Source organism: Colias philodice, chromosome 26 (genome assembly GCF_061535455.1).
Source record: "Colias philodice isolate Cphi_HAF_F1 chromosome 26, ilColPhil1 Martin Lab GWU primary, whole genome shotgun sequence".
Classification (NCBI taxonomy): domain Eukaryota; kingdom Metazoa; phylum Arthropoda; class Insecta; order Lepidoptera; family Pieridae; genus Colias; species Colias philodice.
This window is the reverse complement of record NC_143111.1, coordinates 1,912,516-1,935,113: the sequence shown is the minus strand read 5'-3', so window position 1 is coordinate 1,935,113 and position 22,598 is coordinate 1,912,516. Positions and strand designations below refer to the sequence as shown.

Sequence of the window (22,598 nt, the reverse complement as noted above, 5' to 3'; positions counted from 1 at the left end):
CACGAGAGTTAAAAAAGCGTTGCGTTAAAACCCGGCGTTGGCGCTTTTTAAACGTTCTCTCTGTGGTTGTTCATACTAACGCTTTAAAATCACTTATGTCTCGTCTCTGACTTCAGTAAGACGTGGAAATGGTTTCTGCAAAATTAATGGCACTAGCGATTTGTGTTATTAAAAGACGAAAAATAAAACAAAAGGCATTCTGGGTACATCCTCTGAATGAACAGAGATACTTAAAAGGGCAGTTTGTGACACTGTACGAAGAGTTGAGGCAATACCCCGGAATTTTTTTAATTATTTTCAAATGTCTATAACGATTTTGAATACAGGAACGGACGAGACTCCACATCTATAATTAATAGTTCGGGATCAACAATCCACGACATCGTATCGATTTTCTGATGATTATAAGCACAACAAACACGTGCTACCGCTGAGCGAGCGTGCGGCATACTGAACGCAGCGCCGGCGCTTTTTTAGCGCTCGTCTGAATAATAGTAAGAAGTTTCCTATGGTCTATTTTATTTAACGCCCAACGCCGAGCGTTGAAAATAGAACACTGCGCGATAAAAAAGCGTCGCGCTTTAAAAGCGCTGACGTGTGAACATATACTTGGGAATGCATTTGTTCTATTTGGACGCTTTTTTAACGGACGTTTTAACGGACGTGTGAATTAGGTCTTAGATTATAAATATTGCCATCCTTGTCTTGCATTAACAAAGAAAGTCTGACCAACAGGTCAGTAGACACGGTACATGATTCGAAGAAGTTATAATATAATATTCGTATACGTCACTATGGCTTCTTATCGTGGCTATTGAAACTTACTTGCTATATCACTGTATTTGTATGTACTTATACAAATTGTCTCAACTATTGTAAATGATACAAGTATTAATTTACGATGTAATTGATTGTACAATATTTATTTAAACTGTAAAATATTACGAAATTAACTTATTGCATAACTAATTAAAACTAATCTTTAATATTTTAGATAACTAAACTATTTACAAAAAGAAACCCAAGTTAGTTTATTACGAGTTAGTATAACCAAAAAAAAAACTAGTTACAAGTTATATTAAGTTATATTATTTTAAAACACACATTTTTAAGTGTTTCTTATTGATGTTCAGTAATTATAAGTAATACGTAACAGAGATCATTTAAGCATACCCTAACTTGTATGCTTGAACTTATAAATAGCTTAAATTAAAACTATTTACACTTAGTTTTACATACACAGTACCATTGAAGTACTATGTACTACGTACTAGAGAGGACATCGCTACTACACTATTTGTAACACGAGTTAGAGCCAATCGTCTCAAATCAATTTTTTTTTGTTACATTGATTGGTTTTAATTTATAAGTAATAGAGGCAGAATATCTACAAAATGTATTACTCACTAGCCGTCCCGCGCCGCCATCAGATTTTGTTCGTGATGTCCTCTCTATGCATAGTAATAATACCTACAACGTATTTCAAGTTTCTACCTAAGTGCTTTAGGGCAAAACAGACAGATATTTCCAATAATGTCAAATTATTACGTAGATGTTGAATTTAGTACCAAATACGATCAAGCATTTTCATAATTTATCTATACATAAGATATTAATTCTTATAATCAAACTCCCCAGAAAGGAATTCACAATGTTTTTTATAACTACCCTACATTCGGTATTAACCTTATGTCTATGTAATCTACATATTTTATTGTTATAAATACACACGTATAAATTGTAAAACCGAACATGCAAATTCTTTGTCAAACATGTTGTATAAATCAAGGTACAAATCGAAATCCTAATTGCGTATTAACAAATATTGAAATATTAGTTGCACAAATTATATTTGTAGGTAAATCAAATGCTACATTTCAAGTATGAGATTTTTAATCAGAGTGTATAAGATAATTGTAATATCTTTAAATTATTTTTTGTTCAATTGGAATACGCATCATACTTTTACATCTCAGCCGATGTATGTGCTTTTAAATATCTCCAAATTATATAAGACATAAAGTTATATTAGATATAAAGAATCACAACAATGGCCGCTACAAAATATCAAGCCAAACGACATTCAATGTTCATATTTGCCTAAAAAATATACCAGCCGAATTGAGAACCTCCTCCTTTTTTGAAGTCGGTTAATAAATTACAAGCGAAAGTCACTATCTACAATATCAATTGAACACTAAAAAAATGTTTATAAAGAAACACACTTTGACACTTAGACGCAGTTTCAAGTCCTTGCAATAATTTATGCCTAATGTATAAAAATTTATAAAAAAACACTCAAAACCCCTACAACTCGCTAGTCTAATATATCTGGCACTTCCAATTCGCTAGTTGATATAGCACCATCGGATTTTACACATTCTCTATACTTTCCACACCTCTTTATAACTCCATACTAGAGCTACTTTTTCAAGATTGAAGACTATTATCTCGTTTATTTAGTTGTAAAACTTTTTTTAATTCTCACTTTCATACATTTTTTTCATCCATCTACATTAATATTAAAACCTCATCATCATGATAGTGACCGTTTGTGACTGTTAAGGATTCTACCTCCTAAAACGTTACTATTAAGGTCAGCGAAAACATGTACGAAATATACTTAAAAATGTATCAAGTGAATTTGATACATTGGTTTTGTGGCATTCAAATGCTTTATAAATATATTATTTTTCTATTCTATAAAAAAAGTATTATTTTAAAAATATTATTAGTCGGCGCAAACAGCCATCAAGTGGTTCGCGCCGACTATTACGGTCATAGTACGTTGTAGTTCGTAGAGCCGTTTACGTTTAGACTTTTTTATAATAAACTGATACTTGAAACATCAACCATCTTAACATTCCTTCTCATACTTTTTCCTTTTTCTAGCAACACTTTTTTTCAATATATCGTATTCAACATCATTGTGACCTTATCACCAATTACCTCACACTATTCCAATCATTAGAAATCATTTATAAAAATGAAAAACACTTGTGCGTCAAATAGTCTCCAAATTATCTACGAGTCAAAGCCAAATAATATCAACCAATACAATACAATAACTCAATAATATTTTGCTACAAATAACAGGTATAAGGCACTATTATTCATGGCAAGATATACAAAAGCGTGCATTTTAATGAATTGCCAAGAAATTTAAGAATTTATCAAGGAATACGGTTAAAAATTTGTTCAAAGTTGGTTCTACGTTATTTTTTTTATCATTTTTTACGCAAGAAAGTGTAATATCAATCCAATACAAAAAAAATGTTAACAACACGCTATATATCAAAGATTAACATCGCATTTGTATAAAACGACAAAAGAGTATTATTTCGAAAATAAATTTCAATATCAAAAAAGTTAATTGGTCAATAGTAAAATTAAACTAACAAATTCATTTAATTTCCTAAAGAATTTCATTGTTACTTTAATAACACCGAATATTATTAGCAAATATTACGTAATAATACTTCCTACGGAAGCGACACTTAGGGTGCTTTTTCACCAATAATGTGCGAGGATGAGTTTGTAAATCTTCTATACAATCCCTATTTCCCTTGGTCAAGGCATCACGCGTGTACGGCTGGACCGATTCCGATAATTATTATTTTGATGTGTTCGTTATTGTCAGGGGAAGGATCTTATGAAAGAAAAACTCAAGAAATTAAATAAAAATAAGAAAATGCGGGCATAATAAACTTCACGGGTGTGACAATTTGCGCGAAGACAGGACAGCGTCGTCGGGTCAGCTTGTAACCAATAGTTTCGCTTCAAACGCATCAAATTTAAAACACATTCCTTGCTATAAATCGTCGCATATTATTAGTGGAAAAGCACCTTTACGCTCAAATCATTATACATTTCAATAATTTTGTTTTATTCGAATAGGCTTATCACACAGACCGCGTGTACCCAAGTCACACATAATGTGTCTGTAAAACACGAAATACCAATTTTTAAAGAATTTTTAGTATCGAACTGTGGTATGGAATTCTTAAAAAGAATAGGTTAAAAATAGCGCATTTTCAGATGTATGAAATTTTTCTAATACGCTTTCCATTCAAAGTAAGGGCGGGGGTTATTAAAATACATACTTTCTGGCTTTTGTGTTTACAACAGAAAGAGACAGGCTACACACATATATACCGAAAGGTTCAATATATAACTAAGAACCAAATTTCACACAAAGATTCATCATAATGATTGCGTATATGATTTGAAAGTATTATTTTTTCCCGTTATGATATACCGTTACCATAAACAAAAGTACGTGTTTCTCTATGTACTGTATAGTATATATATACGCATTGAAATAGCAAGTACAAAAATCTCAATCAACAAATTCGATGCCAATATTCACATCTTATAAATAACAACGTTTAACCTCAACTCAGTGATGTCCGAAGGCGGCTCCTTTTTCTTTTTGGTCACGAAAAAATTTTGACAGCCTTTGTTTTTGTATGTCGTTGTAGTTTTTATTTGTCGTTTTCACTTCCTCTAATAGTCTTTGCACCGCTTTATTGTTGGGCGACACTTTTTCCGCTAATTTGAGATCTGATAGCGCCGCGTCGTAGTTCTTTAGGGCGAAATTCGCTTGACCGCGTCGGTATAGTGCTTTCTCGTTTTTCGGGTCGATGCGTAATACCTGTGCAGAGAAGTTTGGCTTTTAAATACTTATCATTAGCCCGGTTTACACGCACACTCTTTACCGCGTGATTGAGTGCGCGGGATTGAACGCGGAAAAGCACGCGCGCGCAATCGCGAGGGATTGTTTTGTCACGTTTTTTTATGCACTTATTCTTTCGCGCGCGATTATTCGTGCGTCTTTGAGGAAACAGGAAAGATTGTGCGAGTAAACGATAATCGCGCGCGATTGAACAAAGGAAAGCGTGGCGCGTTGGAGTGTGTGCGGAGTGGACGCGCAATCTCGTTCTCTCTGTCATCGTTTAAATGCTCGCACTTTCCCACGTGAAAGCCGAATCGCGCGCGAAAGAGCGTGCGTGTAAACCGGGCTATTCATTAATATGTTATTATGCTGTTGTCATTGTTGTAATAAGTACATAGTGAAACGAGCTGTTTGAATTTCTGGTAGATAATATTATATGGAAAACGTACACAGTAGCAACACGAAGGAAAAATTGTTAGTATTAGATGTACCATTTTTTTAATATGTACATATTAAAATGTCGTTATTGTGTCTCCCTCATAAGCATGATTTGTGGGGATCTATTCATTATGTAGGGTAGTGTGCTGATTTTGTTGTGAATGCTCACAAAATATACGAAAATGTGCAGTGCATGCAGAACAACCGCAGGTGTGGGTGTGTTAATGTATATTCAGGCTATGAATTTGTGCGTGCGTGGGTACGTCGTGTATGCGTGTGTGTGCGCGTTTGTATATGCGCGCCTGTATTTTGTTATTTACCTGGGAATATGCGTGCAAGTATTTTGCAATTTACCTGGGTATATGCGCGCCTGTATTTTGTAATTTACCTGGGTATATGCGCGCCTGTATTTTGTAATTTACCTGGGTATATGCGCGCCTGTATTTTGTAATTTACCTGGGTATATGCGCGCCTGTATTTTGTAATTTACCTGGGTATATGCGCGCCTGTATTTTGTAATTTACCTGGGTATATGCGCGCCTGTATTTTGTAATTTACCTGGGTATATGCGCGCCTGTATTTTGTAATTTACCTGGGTATATGCGCGCCTGTATTTTGTAATTTACCTGGGTATATGCGCGCCTGTATTTTGTAATTTACCTGGGTATATGCGCGCCTGTATTTTGTAATTTACCTGGGTATATGCGCGCCTGTATTTTGTAATTTACCTGGGTATATGCGCGCCTGTATTTTGTAATTTACCTGGGTATATGCGCGCCTGTATTTTGTAATTTACCTGGGAATATGCGTGCAAGTATTTTGTAATTTACCTGGGTATATGCGCGCCTGTATTTTGTAATTTACCTGGGTATATGCGCGCCTGTATTTTGTAATTTACCTCTGTATATGCGCGCCTGTATTTTGTAATTTACCTGGGTATATGCGCGCCTGTATTTTGTAATTTACCTGGGAATATGCGTGCAAGTATTTTGTAATTTACCTGGGTATATGCGCGCCTGTATTTTGTAATTTACCTGGGTATATGCGCGCCTGTATTTTGTAATTTACCTGGGTATATGCGCGCCTGTATTTTGTAATTTACCTGGGAATATGCGTGCAAGTATTTTGCAATTTACCTGGGTATATGCGCGCCTGTATTTTGTAATTTACCTGGGTATATGCGCGCCTGTATTTTGTAATTTACCTGGGTATATGCGCGCCTGTATTTTGTAATTTACCTGGGTATATGCGCGCCTGTATTTAGGTATCCTGGTGTGTAGCACGTGCTTGTGTATGTGTTCGGTTGTATGTATGGATGGGTGCGTGTGTTTGTATGTTTGTGTCGCACCTCAGTGCAGCAGGTGAGCGTGGCGCAGTGCCGCTGCAGGCGCGCGTAGCACGCGGCCAGGTTGAGGCTGCACTGCGCACGGTACGTCTCCATCATTTCGCACACTGCACATAAAAATATAAAAACTACTGGGCCTATCCGAATAAAATTTTTATGGGGCCAATTCCACACCATCCCGCATCGAACAAAAAAAGAATCACGTAAATCGGTTAAGAAACCTCGGAGTAATCGGTGTACATACATAAAAAATAAAAATGTATGCGCGTACTAGAGTACACACGTAAGAAGTGAAACTTCTTTATGACCTTAAAAATTTCACGAGTATGGCGTAACGCAAAAATGTCACGCGTACGGTGTAACACAAAAATGTCACGCGTACGGCGTAACGAAAAAATTTTACACTAAATTTTTGTCCAACCCCGATAAAGAAGTTTCACTTCAATAAAATAAATAAAATTTAAACTAACACTTGTGCCGCTGGTCCCCTTCGGGCAGCGTGGAAGCCACGTGCTCGACGTACCGCAGACACTTGCTGTACTTGCCGGCGGCCGCTTTGTACCGCGCGCTACCGAAGTGCGCGTTTCCACTGCACTTTATGTCCTGTATGCCGGCTAGTAACTCGTCCACCTGGTTTACGAAAAAGAAAACAGAAAATAGAAAAAAACCTTTATTGAATAAGTTTTAAAGTAATACAGTTTATATATTTGGGGAAACTAAAGCCTGTTATTTCAAAACTGTGTTACAGGCTACAGCATAATATAATAATCTAAGGTGTTTGTAAAACTGACCGTCTCGGGCTATACGCGTTGCAGTAAGCGCATTCGTGCAAGGTGCGTGCGTATGTGCAAGTATGTGTGCGTACGTGTATAAGACGCGACGTCACACACATATGCACACTGAACAGACATTTTAACTAGAACGGTTGACGGACTATACATCCGGCTAAAATTGTTTTATAGAAATAGATCTGTAGAAAAGCTATAGGTAACGGTAACTGCCAACTCGTGTAGGCGAAGTAGTGTAGCGAGATGCAATCCGTTTTATACGTGAAAAAGAAAATTAATGATGTCAAAACATTGTATGTGGTGATTCTACTATAGAGATCTATAAAAATCCCCTTCCCACACTAAAACCTAACCCACAAACATTTTTCTTTCACATATCACAACAGACTTGTAAAGTCTTAAATAAGTCACAAGTCTTGTCAAACAAAAACTTAAACAGGGAACCATCTAGCATTAAACTTACCGTGAGCTCAGTCCTCAAATCCTCTGGATACTCCGGCAAGTGATCCGTTGTTCCATCTCTGCAGCAGACGTCCCACGTCTCCAGGTCGGTTATCTCCCCACAATCCTCTATGACGCATTCCTGAAATTGCCGCATTGTTTATAAATATTATGAATTTTTATAGTTGCAAAATTCATGTTTATTTGGCTTGTATATAATTAAATACAGGCAACAATAGCCACAATTCTTAAAATATCCTAAGCTCTCACTTTTTCTTTCCGCCTGATTATCCTGTTATTAAAAACTTTATTCTTCTTATTTATACACAGATAATAATCAGTGTCATAAAATGGTTATAGAGAGAAGTAAATAAATGTTAAAATGATATAATGTTCTTAAAATTGCAATATTTTAAAGACATCAATCAATAATTATATTAACTATATTGTCAGTCTGAAAACAAGCCATTTGGTACTAAGAACATTAATTACTAGAAGGAACTATAATTTATACATAAGAAACTATGATTTAAGAAGATGACTAAGCGCACTTATAAAGTGATATAATATTAAACATTAGATAGTTCTAGCATTATCTTAACGATAGACTTATTTGCTTAACGCTCTATACATTAATCGAACAGTTATAAAGTCAATAATGGCTATGAATAGTCGCTAATCGTTTTCTTCCATCAAAGATAAAAGCGTTTAAATTAACTGCATACACCTATCATGTAACTATACATAGGAATATTATAACAATGCATATTATTACATAGAAATTATACAAGGGTACAATTATTACTTGAACTTGACACTTGACATTAATTGTTAATGAATCGACTTCACAAAAGGGGATATTATTTTTTTCAATTTTTTTTCAAGTCAAATCCACTGTCTATGTTACAATATGACTTAGAATAATTTCCATTCATCTTATCAAATAATGTAGCTATAATTTACGAACATAAAGAATGTGTTCAATGTTTCTATAGATTTACTTTTATTAAAGCGAACAGTGCAAGTTTCAAATAAAGAAAGAAATGTCAAATGATGTTTTTTTGGAAAATCGAAATATATTGTGCATCATAGGGAAAGTATCATAGAAAACAAAGACGTTTTCCGCCGTCTGTGTTTGTAGATCATTAAAATTACGAAACAGATTTTGATGATTTTTTGGTTTAGTATATAATTTATATTTTTTTAGACAAAGCGGGCGGAAAGGTAGTATGTACTTGAAAAAAAAGTATGAGTTTGAAAAGAATCTCACTCACCACACTAGGCCGACAGTCATCCGCGGTCCGCTGCACCTCTTCGAGCACGCGCAGGCCCGCGAGCACGTGCCCGAACACCACGTTAGTGCCGTCGAGGTGCGGGCACGGCACGCTCGTCACGCAGAACTGCGAGCCGTTTGTATGCGGCCGCCCTGCGTTCGCCATGCTGAGCACGCCTGCCTCGTGCTGAAATATACGCGTGCTGTATACTGGCAACGGTTTATACGCGGATTGTATACTAGATATTAGCAAACACGTTAGTGCCGTCCAAGTGCGGGCACGGCACGCTCGTCACGCAGAACTGTGAACCGTTTGTATGCGGCCGCCCTGCGTTCGCCATGCTGAGCACGCCTGCCTCGTGCTGAAATATACGCGTGCTGTATACTGGCAACGGTTTATACGCGGATTGTATACTAGATATTAGCAAACACGTTAGTGCCGTCCAAGTGCGGGCACGGCACGCTCGTCACGCAGAACTGTGAACCGTTTGTATGCGGCCGCCCTGCGTTCGCCATGCTGAGCACGCCCGCCTCGTGCTGCAATATACGCGTGCTATATACTGGCGACAGTTTATACGCGGATTGTATACTAGATATTAGCAAACACGATAGTGCCGTCTAGGTGCGGGCACGGCACGCTCGTCACGCAGAACTGCAAAACGTACTAAGCACGCCCGCTTCATATTGAAATATACGTTCAATAATACTCATTTAGAAATTAGGGTCGATTTATCAAAGTTGTTGTATTTTACTTGTTAAAATAAAGGAATTTACATTCTTTTTTGTTTTACTATACCCATGCTGTATTCGAACAATTATTATGCTTAGATATACTAGTAAGTATGTACTTTCTAGATATCAGAGGCGGCTCGCCCTAAGGAGCGCTGGTGCAGTGAACTCCCATAAATAATTATAATAAAATCATACTCCTTAATTTAATTATTAACATTAATTATTACTATTTAAAATCAATCGTAATCTTTAAAACTACTGTTAATACCAATGAATATATCCATCATTCCATCATCCCATACACCTGTATAATAACCTACTGTATTATGTAACGCGCGAAGCGGTGCGCTCACGATTGCGCTCCAATGAAAAAAGATTTAGTACATTTCCTAATACGAAATCCAATAGGAGTGAAAGAGAGGGTTTTGCCAGAGCCCTGCGCGTGAAACAAAAGATTTTCTATGGAAAAGTAGCAAAATTCGGAGCGCCGCACCCGCAAACGTTGCCGGTTCGTTTTTACCGCCCGGCAGGACAGCGATTGCGACGTTGCCAGTTGCTACGTCTATAATATAAACAAACACTCGACTCTCGAGTCAACTTCAATGCACGCGCGCGATTCATGCAATTTTCTAATTAAAATTATAAAATACGTGTTGAAATAGCCTGTACTTATCAGTATTACTTGTGAGTGTTAAAATGAACAATAATTATAATGTGGCGTTCATTAAAAAGTGTGATAAAACGTTACAAATTCGGCTTGAATGTAAAGCTAAGGGACCGCCACGGCCTGAACTTGATCTTACGCAAAAATGTACGACAAAAACGAAAACATATACGCGTGTGTTTAAATCTGAACAATATGTAAAAAAAACCGTGGTTGTGTGGTTGTGATGAAAGCAACAACAGATATTTACGAATGTCTTGTCGCTTTAAGTTATAGATATTTTTGCACACCAAAAAGAAAGACGTAGGTATGTATTTCCTTTATAAGTAATTTTTTTGATAAATGTACAGCTTTACACCATGTATTTTCAGTGTTTTATTTCAAGTGAACACCCATAAAATTTTGTCACGAGCCGCCTCTGCTAGATATACATAGGTTTTACAAGTACTTCCGTTCGTGATTTTTATTTAACATTTACCTATATATGACGGATTTATTTTGCAGTATACATTCATAAAACGGAATAGGTATCTTTTAGAAAACATTATATTGTCTTTTTGTATAAATTTGCATTGTAAACCAAATTTTATATTGATTAATTCGGGCAGAGTATCATGGCATCAAATTGATCAATGAAGTGATCAGATTAAATAACCATTTTTGACTAAAACACGGAAATCAAAAGATAATATATTCTATTTGTATAAAGCGCACCACGTTTTAATAACGTATAATTAATAGCGTCATGCTAATTTAAAATGTCATTGGGTTGTGGTATTCTTCCATACACGTACCCTAACAACCATCAAAAGTAAAAAATCAAATTTATTCGAATTATCTTTTTTGAATATTAACTACATATCAAATACCTACAGTATATCTATGTATTGTATTTTCATACAATTTATCATATTTTAATTTTACACCGAGTAATTCATACGAGTACAAAACACACAACAAGACAACATAGTTTTTAACATGAAGACGATTAAAATTATACGGCCTACGTTAGGTACTAGAATATTGTAGAGTACACTACATACTATATAGCCATAGTATAAAAATGAGTAGGTACTAGACATAGCTATGTACCTATACGAGTATAATGTATCAAGTATGCAATGGTATCACATCGCTAAAATAAACAAATTATACATTCCACTATCAATAGCATATAAAAACAGAACTAAGGAAAACTCATTAAAGAGATATGTGCTACAAAGGATCTATGACATTTTTATTAATATTGCATAGATGCATCCAGAATAAACTTGTAAGAAAACTAGAATGTAAAGTACCTAGGTACTTACGTATTTAAAACAAATTAAGGCTGAGAAAAATATGGAGAAGGAATTCAATGAAAGCTCTGAAGATTCTTTATAACCATTACTTTGCATTCTATTGAAAATGAAATAATTTCAAGTATTTCGTGCTTTGAAAGAAATCGTAGACCGCTTCTAGAAAAATATACAATACTACTACATAAATAATATAAGTTCTTTCATAATAAATATAAGTAGTTATCTACTATCTACAGGCGCCGTCGCGTCGATTTTCATTTCTATATTCTTCAGGGACGTTATTGCTCATTATGTACCTTATTATATACCAGACCGAGCCGGAATGCAATTATCTTACGTCAGCTACACAGTTGACAGATATATACTACGTACATACAGTTAGGAAACTAAGCCCCCCCCATGAAATTATGACGTACTAGATTTCCGCCCGCGGCTTCGCCCGCGTTTTCAAAGGAAAACCCGCATAGTTCCCGTTCCCGTGGGATTTCCGGGATAAAACCTATCCTATGTGTTAATCCAAGTTACCCTCTATATGTGTGCTAAATTTCATTGTAATCGGTTCAGTAGTTTTTACGTGAAAGAGTAACAAACATCCATACATCCATACATCCATACATCCTTACAAACTTTCGCCTTTATAATAGTATTAAGATTAAGATTAAGATAGCTATAGGGCTGTTACTTTTTGATATTTAACCGACTTGAAAAATAAAGGAGAAGGTTATCAATTCGGCCTGTATATTTCTGTTTGCTTCTTTTCACAGTTGATTTTGTGGTAATTTGGAGATTAAAACTCGTTAAAATACAAAAATGGTGTAGCCTAAATATGAATTTACAAGAAGAAACAATCCGAATTAATACAGCTTGTAAAAGTAAATACGTTTTTATCAGTGCTATATTTCGAAATCTAGTTTTGTTATGGACGCCGAAGGCTATTTAATGTACCTAAATTATTTATAATGCTTGATATTTGTATTATACATATATTCAATAATTATTTTAAACCAGAATTTACAATACTTGTATGTAGGTATACCTACTAAATTATTTTTAAAACGATAAATTAAATTAAATTAAAAAACACAAAATATGCAAAAATAAATTAAAATTATTATTATACGAGCATAGAACCTCTACCTTTTTGTTTTAGGAAGAAAAAGAAAATAGTTTGACAGGCTTAGTGCTTGACAAAGTGGAGACGCCACGTATCGATAAAAATACAATAATTATAATATCTATCCTTTTCTTCCCTAATATTAACGTAATTATGCACATAAATTTAAACAAGATTTTTATAAGGTTTCCTTTTTTTATATTTTCGTGCTCTTCTAGATTGCGTAAAAAATAGATGCGATCTTTAAACAGACTGGACTCCTAATAGGTACTATTTGTAGCTATCATTTTGATAGAAAATATGTCAACATAATATAAAACTCATACTGCCATATCTATAGAAATTAAAAAATAGTCTCTTTTTAACTTGTAGTAGATATGGTATTTACAAATATATTTATTGAAAGGGCTACAAACTGAAACAATCGATATTTATTTAATGTGAATTGACATCACTTTAAACTTTTTTCCATACTATATTCAAAATCTGTGGATGTGTCACCCGCTACTATCGATCCCCCTCAATACCCTTGTAAACACGCTTGATGGGGGGGGAGCCATTTCGAACATTTTGTATGAAGTTTCCTTACTGTATGTATCTGTATATTGTGTCAGCTATGATAGTAATTTTCAACCGACTTCAAAAAAAGGAGAAAACTTTATTTTTTGTGTTTGATACCTTAACTTTCGACTGGGCGAATGAATTTTGATGTTTTTTTACGATGCCTCCCTTGTTCTCCTCGTCACATTTAAATTTGGTCTATGGTTTATTTATTTTTGCTGTTATAAAGAATTAATTAATTATTTCACACTATCTTCCCGCGCGGGTTTCGCAGGCGTTTTCAATGGAAAACCCCGTTCCGTAGTTCCCGTTCCCGTGAGATTTCCGAGACTGAATTACTTTCGCATTTATTTATGTCTATTTCATATTATTTTTGATTACTATGTACATTTATGTATGTACTTTTAAATTTATACGCCTAATTCTGTCGGCAATATTTCAATACTTATAAAAAATATGAACAAGTTAAGAAGTTTCAAATTTCACAAAAAACATACCTTAAGTATAAAGTTTTCATCTTCAAACGTTGGTCCATAGATACTCTCACCGCCGGTGCCATCACCATTGATTATATCACCACTTTGTACCATAAACTGAGATATCGCTAAAAAGAACAGTTATATTAGTATTCATATGCATAATTTACATCAAACGAATACGTCGTCTTTTAGTGTAAGCGAAAACTCGTATTCAGTCTAGTTCAGTATTATTACATTCCACAGAATCTTTTTGAATGCACTTAAGAACAACGAAAGAATGCTCTACGCCTGTTTACACTAAAAGAATTTGACATAACGTAATGGCACCGAATTCCGACCACTGATTGATACGGCTAAATGAATCCTTTAAAAGATAAATTAAATACTCTAGAGGTCATAAGAAAAAATGATATTATGAAAGATTACGAACTTATATTTTAAAATATGCACATAATTGTATTTCATAATGGCTTTTTATTACCTAAATTTGGATTTTAACTGTCACGACTGGAAATTAACTGAAAGCACCATTTTCCGACCGACTGAGTACAAATACACGTGTTTCCGACCACTGAGTAGCTAGATTCCGACCAGCCAAATATTTTCTACTAAAATCAACTTTATGATAATAGAAATACAATGGAAATTCGTAAAAACCCGTTTCGTCTTTTCACTGCATCACGCGTGGACCGATTTCGATAATTCTTTTTTTATTATATTACTTGAAGTACGAGGATGGTTCTTATGGAGAGAAATTTTAAATATGTACCACGGGCGAAGCCGGGGCGGACCGCTAGTTTTAAATAATATTTGAGCATTTATTATAATAACAAAAACTAACTCTATGTTAGACTGTAGTAGTTTAAAATTACATTTACTCAAACTCAAACTCATAAAATGCCTCACTGGTCATCCACACTAATTTAGAATGTCCCATTGACTACTTTGCCCAATTCTAAAATCCATTTCACCAAAAGTATTATTTCAGCTAATGAGAATACTTCAGCCTCTTTTTTATCACTCATGATGATGACCTGAAATAAACGCATGCAATTTCACTCAAGCACAGCGCAAGCAAAAGCTAAAGCAACCCAGTTGGACGGAAACAGGGAATTATATCGCACCTAGATTCCGACCAAACCTACATTTGCGTAATAAAGCCTCTAAACCGAAATTGATATTCATTTTTAGTTCATTTCTATTTCATATGTACACTTATAAAGATCTCACAATTTCGTAGTTATGCAATTATGTGTCATAAACGTAAAATATAGGGTTTTTAAACCAGACCGGTCTTTGTAAATGAATAACAAAAAAATCAAAAAAGAGTGTCAGTTAAAACGAATATTACAAATAATCCATTAAAATTAGCATTGGTCGCATACAGGTGTTGTATGTAAGCATAGCGTTTAGAATAAATAACTTAATACGAAACCTCCACAAAACAACATGCATAATAGAAAATTACCTTCTTTTAAAAAGTGCGAAATTCCTTTTACCGACCGATTCGGTCGGATTTCGGAATGTTGTTATTTTGACAAGCTCCTCATTCCGTCCATAATTATTTGTCCAAAAAAACCTATAAAAACACGCTATCTTTGCATGTATATTTTAAAATTAATAATTTAAAACACCAATAAAACGTTTAAAGTAAATTAACCACAAACTTACCAGAGTATTTAGCGTAAAAATCCAAATGTTTATTTTCACCGTTTTATGTTTTTTTCGCATTCAATCCAATACAAACTACACCCTCGCCTAGCTTTTCTTGGATTGACGAAATGTCGGTTAAAATTTGAAACCCAATTTTGGACAGATGACGTACGATAAATGATTGGATCGAAAGCCTTCAGTTTCACGCATGTCGCGCGTATTTTAAACGTTTTATCAAATAAAAATCAAAATGGTCGGATAGAGGAGGCTAGTCGGAAACCGGTGCCGTTACGTTAGTGGGTTAGAATGAGCATTACTTGTTTGGTGGAAATGCACCATTACATTTTGTGTTTGCTTTATTCTAAATGAAATAGTATGAATAAGTATTAATACTATGATAAATTAATTAAAATACAAATAATGAGTAATAGCAGTACACAGCTTAAGCCTTTCTGTGGTAATTAGGTTGAAATCTACTTTGTTTACCTATGACAACTTCTAGCTTAATCTCAGATTAAAAACTAGAACATTACATTAAGCCCTGCGGTTTCATTGTAATATCTCGTGATTACAATCACACTATATATGTAGTAAAAATCCATCCAGTAGTTTGGGCTGTAGGGTGTGCTAAAGAAGTATACATATATACACTCAAAAACATAATCCTCCTCTTTTCATATTTGAGTTAAAAGAAAGTAGCCCTGTATACTTAAGTCATGTGATCATCAGTGTCATGAGACAGACATATTTCATATTTATAATATATATGCCCCGCAGTTTAACCCGCATTCCGCAACCGCAACCCCTCTGTTCCTGTTGGTCTTAGCATGATAATATATAGCCTATAGTCTTCCTCAATAAATCTGCTATATAACACTGAAATTTTTTTCAAATTGGCCAATAGTTCCAGAGATTAGCGCAAACAAACAAACAAACTCTTCAGCTTTATAATTTTAGTATAGATATATACATATTGTAAATATAATCACTGTAACCATCATAGCAACAAGATATTTGTACAGAAGGAAATATGATAATAATTAACATATTATATACAGTTACATTTGAACATTAGCAATTCCATAAGTGATAAGGAATGATAAATGTCTAAAATATGTTTTATTTACATTTATTGCATATTCAATCATAACTCAGTAATATCTACTTGAAACATATTTATTTTTAGATAATGTATTCTTACCTTTATGGAATTTAACACCTTTGTAGTGTAAGGGTTTTCCTAAAGTACCGATTCCCTTCTCTCCAGTACATAAAGCTCTAAAATTCTCTGCGGTTTTTGGTACGACATCCCGCCTTAACTCTATCACCACTCGACCAGCTAAAAATAATTCATTTGTATATAACAAATAATGTAAGCTATTTATAAACTTCCAAAATATAGAGTCATTATGATAAAAGCGTATGGTTCAATTTAGTAACACTTTAAAGTTTAAACCATAAAGCTGCTGCTATATTAATAACTAGCTGCGCTCCGCGGTTTCGACCGCTTCTGTTGGTCGTAGCGTTATGATATATAGCCTATAGCCTTCCTCAATAAATGGTCTTTCTAACACTGAAAGAATTTTTCAAATCGGACCAGTAGTTCCTGAGATTAGTGCATTCAAACAAACAAACTCTTCAGCTTTATAATAATTGTATAGATAACATTTTTAATATCACACAAACTAAGCTTAGCTAGGTCTCAGTATTTTAATCTTTAATGTGAACTTGTGAACTACAGGTCAGGTAATACAATTATATGTTATCAAAAATGTAATTATTTTTATAACAGTTTATGTATTCCAAACATTGAACATAAAATTCATTACTTTAAAAATATGAAGGAAATATTTTTGTGAATAAATATGTTTCATACATTTTCAACTCAATTCTGCAAAACAATTGTAATATAATTGAAATGACAGCCCTAACCAAACTTCTTGTTTTCATTTCGGTAAACAAAATATGAATTCAGATATTATGCACTTTGCAATGTTACGCGACCTCGTCCCACTGAACTGAATAAGAAATCAGTGAGTATAATGGATAAAATTATAAATAAATCACACATTTGAACAACATAAAAAATTGCAGTTATAGATGCTATTTATTGAAAAATCCATTAGAAATAATTAAACGGCACTTTGTACTAACCTTTAACACCGTCTATTGTTATATCTAAATATACTAAAGGGTTTCTTTGTTTTGTTTGAGTCTCCGATATCATTTTTATCCAGATCACATCGATGATAACACTTTTACGCTAGGATATTGATGTAAAAGCACAACCACAAACGTTTAATTGACGATCTCATTATTTTTTATTCAGAAATTATTCAATGAAACTATTAAACAAAATAAAAACAAAGAAAAGGACGGTTTGCGAATTTACGACCTACCTCAATCACAGAACATGCACAGAACGATATCTGAATGTCACTCAGAGGAATAGGAATGTCAACTGTCAGATCCCGTCAAAATTGAACGTCAGATTATTATGGCGATCACACATCATTACGAATATAAGAATGTATTGGGCAAACACGGTATAATTAATGTTAGGATAACTAGTTACAATATAACTATAAAAGTTTCAAAAATCTTTTGTCTTCTCGTTCTTCTAAAATCATGAACATTCTAAATATTTTAAAAATTAAAAATGATTTTACATTATGCGCTTATTACACCTTCCTTAATTTAGAAGGTCATTTACGAATAAAAGCTCCTGAAAGCAAATCAGGTAATGAAGATAACGAATATTTTAGAACAAGGGGAAGCAGAAATTATCTTCGAATTATTTCTTAGATCGTTTTACATAATATTATTAAATCTTGTGACATCTGCAATCTGCATCGTTAATTCAGAAACAAGATACTTTTATCCCAGTACAATACTTCCTATTTATTCAAAGAAAGATAGGTGTGTTGAATCTGTGTTGTTAAAAATATTCGTATTATGATTAATAATTCAGTTTTTCAAATACAACCCCTTCCAAGTTCCAACAAAAAAATATTTGAAAAATGTGAGCCGTTAACGAAACATCGACATTATTTTGTACGACGAATTTAGTTAAAAATAAAACACTAGACAGCGTATAAACTGTGTTTCTATACCATCATAATAAAGCGATGAGTGATGCGTTGCGTCGCGGTCGCCACGCCAGGTATCACTTTTTCGTGCGGCTATATATGATTTATAGCAAAAAATATTTAAATGTTTTAAGTAACTAATTATGATTACACCTTCCTCAATGCGTTTCTAATTAGACTTCTAAATTAGTCAGTCAGAAGCCATCCCGACTTACAAATATGGATGCATACTTGGGTTGTTGAGGAAGTGATTATGAGGAAGAGGAGGAGGAAGAGGAATTTTCACACACAAATTTAGAGGATGCGGATGAGGAAGAGGATATTTTTTTTGAGGAAGAGGATGCGGATGAGGAAGCGGAAGAGGAAGCGGATGAGGATGAGGATGATAAGAAATTATAATCAAAATTAAAAAACAAAAACTTTTAAAATTAAAAATTAAAACAAAAGCCATTCTCCTGTCTCTACATATTGATGTTTAAGGTTAGGGGAGGTTAGCTCTCCCGATCGCGAATTTACAAAGCCTGTAAGTACTATAACTATTTGAGTCACGAGCCGGACTCAGATGAGCTTTTGTTTATGCATATTACTCGAAAAAACCCACAGAAAAAACCTAATCTATATCAGTGTCAGAAGCGACATTAGGCGATTTCCACAAAAAAAAAACTAACTGGTAGATATTATTATGTAAGCTTAAACATCTTGTTTGTTTTTTAATTTAAAATGACATTTGACAAACATTATTTGGTAAAATATGTTTCTTCTGATTATTATGTTTAGAGATAAGTGTTAGGCGCAGATATCTATAAATAAGGCGGTAAGACTCTACTCTTGTTCGTTAGTAGAGTCCGACTCGTAACTCAAATACATAGTTTAAATAGGCTTTGTAAATTCGCCGCCCGATCGGATCAGCATCCTCATAAATTTCCTCTAAATTTTGAGGAAGCGATAGCGGAAGAGGATTTTTTTATTTTCATTTTTGAGGATGCGGTAACGGTAGAGGAACCCAAAATATTGCGGAACTTCCGCATTATGAGGAAGCGGAAGAGGAATCCTCAACAACCCTAAATTGCATACTTACTAAGTGCGATTTATCTTTTCTAAATTTAGTGGTCACTAAAGTATCTTGAAATTTGGTGGCTCAATAATTTAGGATGGTGTATACTCGAATTTTTAATTAGATAAAGTAAACTGACGTTTTCTGTGTTGTCAGTTTTTGATGAAATAAAAATAGAGTTGTCACAAAGTGAATGATTCAAAATCGGGAATGAATGAAATTGAATCGATCGTCTAGTGAATATTTAGTGTGTAACAATATAACACCAAATAAACACAACAATTACAACAAACACAACGTAATTAGTTACAATTAACGAAAAAATTAAGAAAACAGTAACGTAAACATCGTAAAAATAAAAATGAAAAAATGATTATAATTACATTATACTAGTAACTTATATCTTATATAGCTTTATATATTACAATTAGAAATAATGTTATTTTATAGTTTGAAATGATGAACTATTCACACTCATTGTTCATTCATCTGATTGAATGAGAACTGAATTCCTCACTATTACTTTAAATGTGGCAACATTATTTTACAAAGTGACATTAGCTGCTGTCAGTTTACTTTATCTAATTAAAAATCCGAGTATAATAAGCACATTAGAGACACGCATCATAGTATAAAATAATTTATTACCTGTGGAGACGTGAAATTTTCAAAATTGAAATATAAAAATGTCACTGTCAGTTTGAAAGTAAATTGCGTCATCACACTTATAGCAATTTTACATTGCTTAGAAATAATTTAATTATATTTTAGAAATGATTATCGTTAATTAATAAGGCATTATAAAACCAACAAAGTAAGTTCATTATAAATTTTACTTTTTTAATAAGATTCCATATAAAAAGCTTGACAATCTTTATATACGGTCATGTATTATTGACTTAGGGAGTATTCAGAGAGAAAGCTTGAAACTTATAAGCGCTTATCGGCGCTTGTCATGTTCATATATTTTCCTGCGCGGGTTGACAGCACTGACAGGAAAATATATGAACATGACAAGCGCCGATAAGCGCTTATAAGTTTCAAGCTTTCTTTCTGAATACGCCCATAGATAATAATTGATTAATGTTCATATTCCAGTGTTAGTAAAGAGTAATTTGTAGTTCTTATTATTCAAAATTAATTTTCAGATGTCTTCGTCAGCAATATACATACTGGACGTTAAGGGGAAAGTCCTTATATCCAGAAATTACCGCGGCGATGTTGATATGGGTGTGATCGATAAGTTCATGCCCCTCTTGATGGAAAAAGAAGAAGAAGGAATGTTAACTCCTCTTCTACAAACCAGCGAGTGTACTTTTGCATATATTAAAACTAACAACCTTTACATAGTATCAACAACAAAGAAAAATGCTAATATTGCTTTGGTATTTGTATTTCTATATAAAATAGTGGAAGTCATGACTGAATATTTCAAGGAACTAGAAGAAGAAAGTATCAGAGATAATTTCGTCGTAATTTATGAGTTGCTTGATGAGTTATTAGATTTTGGATATCCACAGACAACTGACAGCAAGATTTTGCAAGAATACATTACCCAAGAAGGTCATAAATTAGAAATGCAGCCTCGAATTCCAATGGCTGTGACAAATGCTGTGTCGTGGAGGTCAGAAGGGATTAAATATCGGAAGAATGAAGTATTTCTTGATGTCATAGAGTCTGTAAATCTATTGGCAAATTCAAATGGGAATGTTCTGCGTAGTGAAATAGTTGGAGCCATAAAAATGAGGGTGTACCTGTCTGGAATGCCAGAATTGCGACTTGGTCTCAATGACAAAGTACTTTTCGAAAGTACAGGTAGGGGGAAATCAAAATCTGTTGAGCTGGAAGACGTAAAGTTCCACCAATGCGTGAGATTGTCTAGATTTGAAAATGACAGGACAATCTCTTTCATTCCGCCTGATGGTGAGTTTGAGCTCATGTCCTACAGGCTCAACACTCATGTGAAGCCGCTCATCTGGATTGAATCTGTCATTGAACGACATGCTCACTCCCGTGTTGAATACATGATTAAAGCCAAGTCGCAATTCAAAAGACGTTCAACAGCTAACAATGTTGAGATTATTATTCCCGTGCCTGCTGATGCTGATTCTCCAAAATTCAAAACTACAATTGGCAGTGTGAAATATACACCAGAGCAAAATGCCATTACCTGGTCTATAAAGTCATTCCCGGGTGGCAAAGAGTACTTAATGAGAGCACATTTCGGCCTACCATCCGTTGAGTGTGAGGAAACTGATGGAAAACCCCCAATACAAGTCAAATTTGAAATCCCGTACTTTACTACTTCTGGTATTCAAGTGAGGTACTTGAAGATCATTGAAAAGAGTGGTTATCAGGCTCTACCCTGGGTTCGGTACATTACCCAAAACGGCGACTATCAGCTAAGAACAAATTAGTACAATTAAGCATGTTTTGTTACATTCCTTGTATTTTTAAGTATGCACTTAATAAGTATTCATTATGCAGTTGTAACTTGATTTTTATTAGTATTTTATTATGTAAGAATATTTTGACCCAATAAATTGTTTAATCCTATTATTTTATTTTATTATTCTTTTATTTTATCCTAATAAAATATAATGACAATAACTTCCTAACCCACTTCGATATTTAACATAATAAGTACTATGTATTTGACAAAATTTATTTTATTTTAGTTATAGTTGGCTAAAGTGGAATAAAACATCATATTATAATTAAACCAAGCATAAACTAAAAAAATATTGAAATATCAAGATATTTTTGGTACCACAGATTATTAGTTCCTAGCAAAGCCTATTGAACTGAAAAAATAAGAACCCTAAAAGGCCCTTAGGTATATGTATTTAAGGGCATTATAGCAACAGGATGATTTGGATGGGCTAATCCATCGCAGTATATTACTATGAATTTTCGTTTCTAAATAATCAATGGGATAAATAAAATAAAACCCTCTATTTTTTATTGAATTCGTCCATCTTTAACAACTTC

General features: G+C 34.0%; 2 protein-coding genes across 2 annotated transcripts; one reads left to right on the top strand and one right to left on the bottom strand.

The window, feature by feature from the left end:
- Positions 1–764: 764 nt before the first annotated feature.
- Cyp40 (Cyclophilin 40) lies at positions 765–17,869 on the bottom strand. The gene is made up of 8 exons (XM_089711229.1): positions 17,619–17,869; positions 16,666–16,803; positions 13,830–13,936; positions 8,962–9,147; positions 7,710–7,829; positions 6,929–7,088; positions 6,462–6,565; positions 765–4,654 (listed from the first exon to the last, which is right to left on the bottom strand). The coding sequence occupies exons 1-8, from the start codon at positions 17,689–17,691 to the stop codon at positions 4,400–4,402; spliced, it is 1,143 nt and encodes a 380-aa protein (XP_089567355.1). The 5' UTR covers positions 17,692–17,869; the 3' UTR covers positions 765–4,399.
- A 2,421-nt stretch (positions 17,870–20,290) lies between these two features.
- Positions 20,291–22,174, top strand: AP-1mu (adaptor protein complex 1, mu subunit). Its single transcript, XM_089711335.1, has 2 exons — positions 20,291–20,421; positions 20,756–22,174. The coding sequence occupies exon 2, from the start codon at positions 20,756–20,758 to the stop codon at positions 22,022–22,024; it is 1,269 nt and encodes a 422-aa protein (XP_089567461.1). The 5' UTR covers positions 20,291–20,421; the 3' UTR covers positions 22,025–22,174.
- Positions 22,175–22,598: the final 424 nt, after the last annotated feature.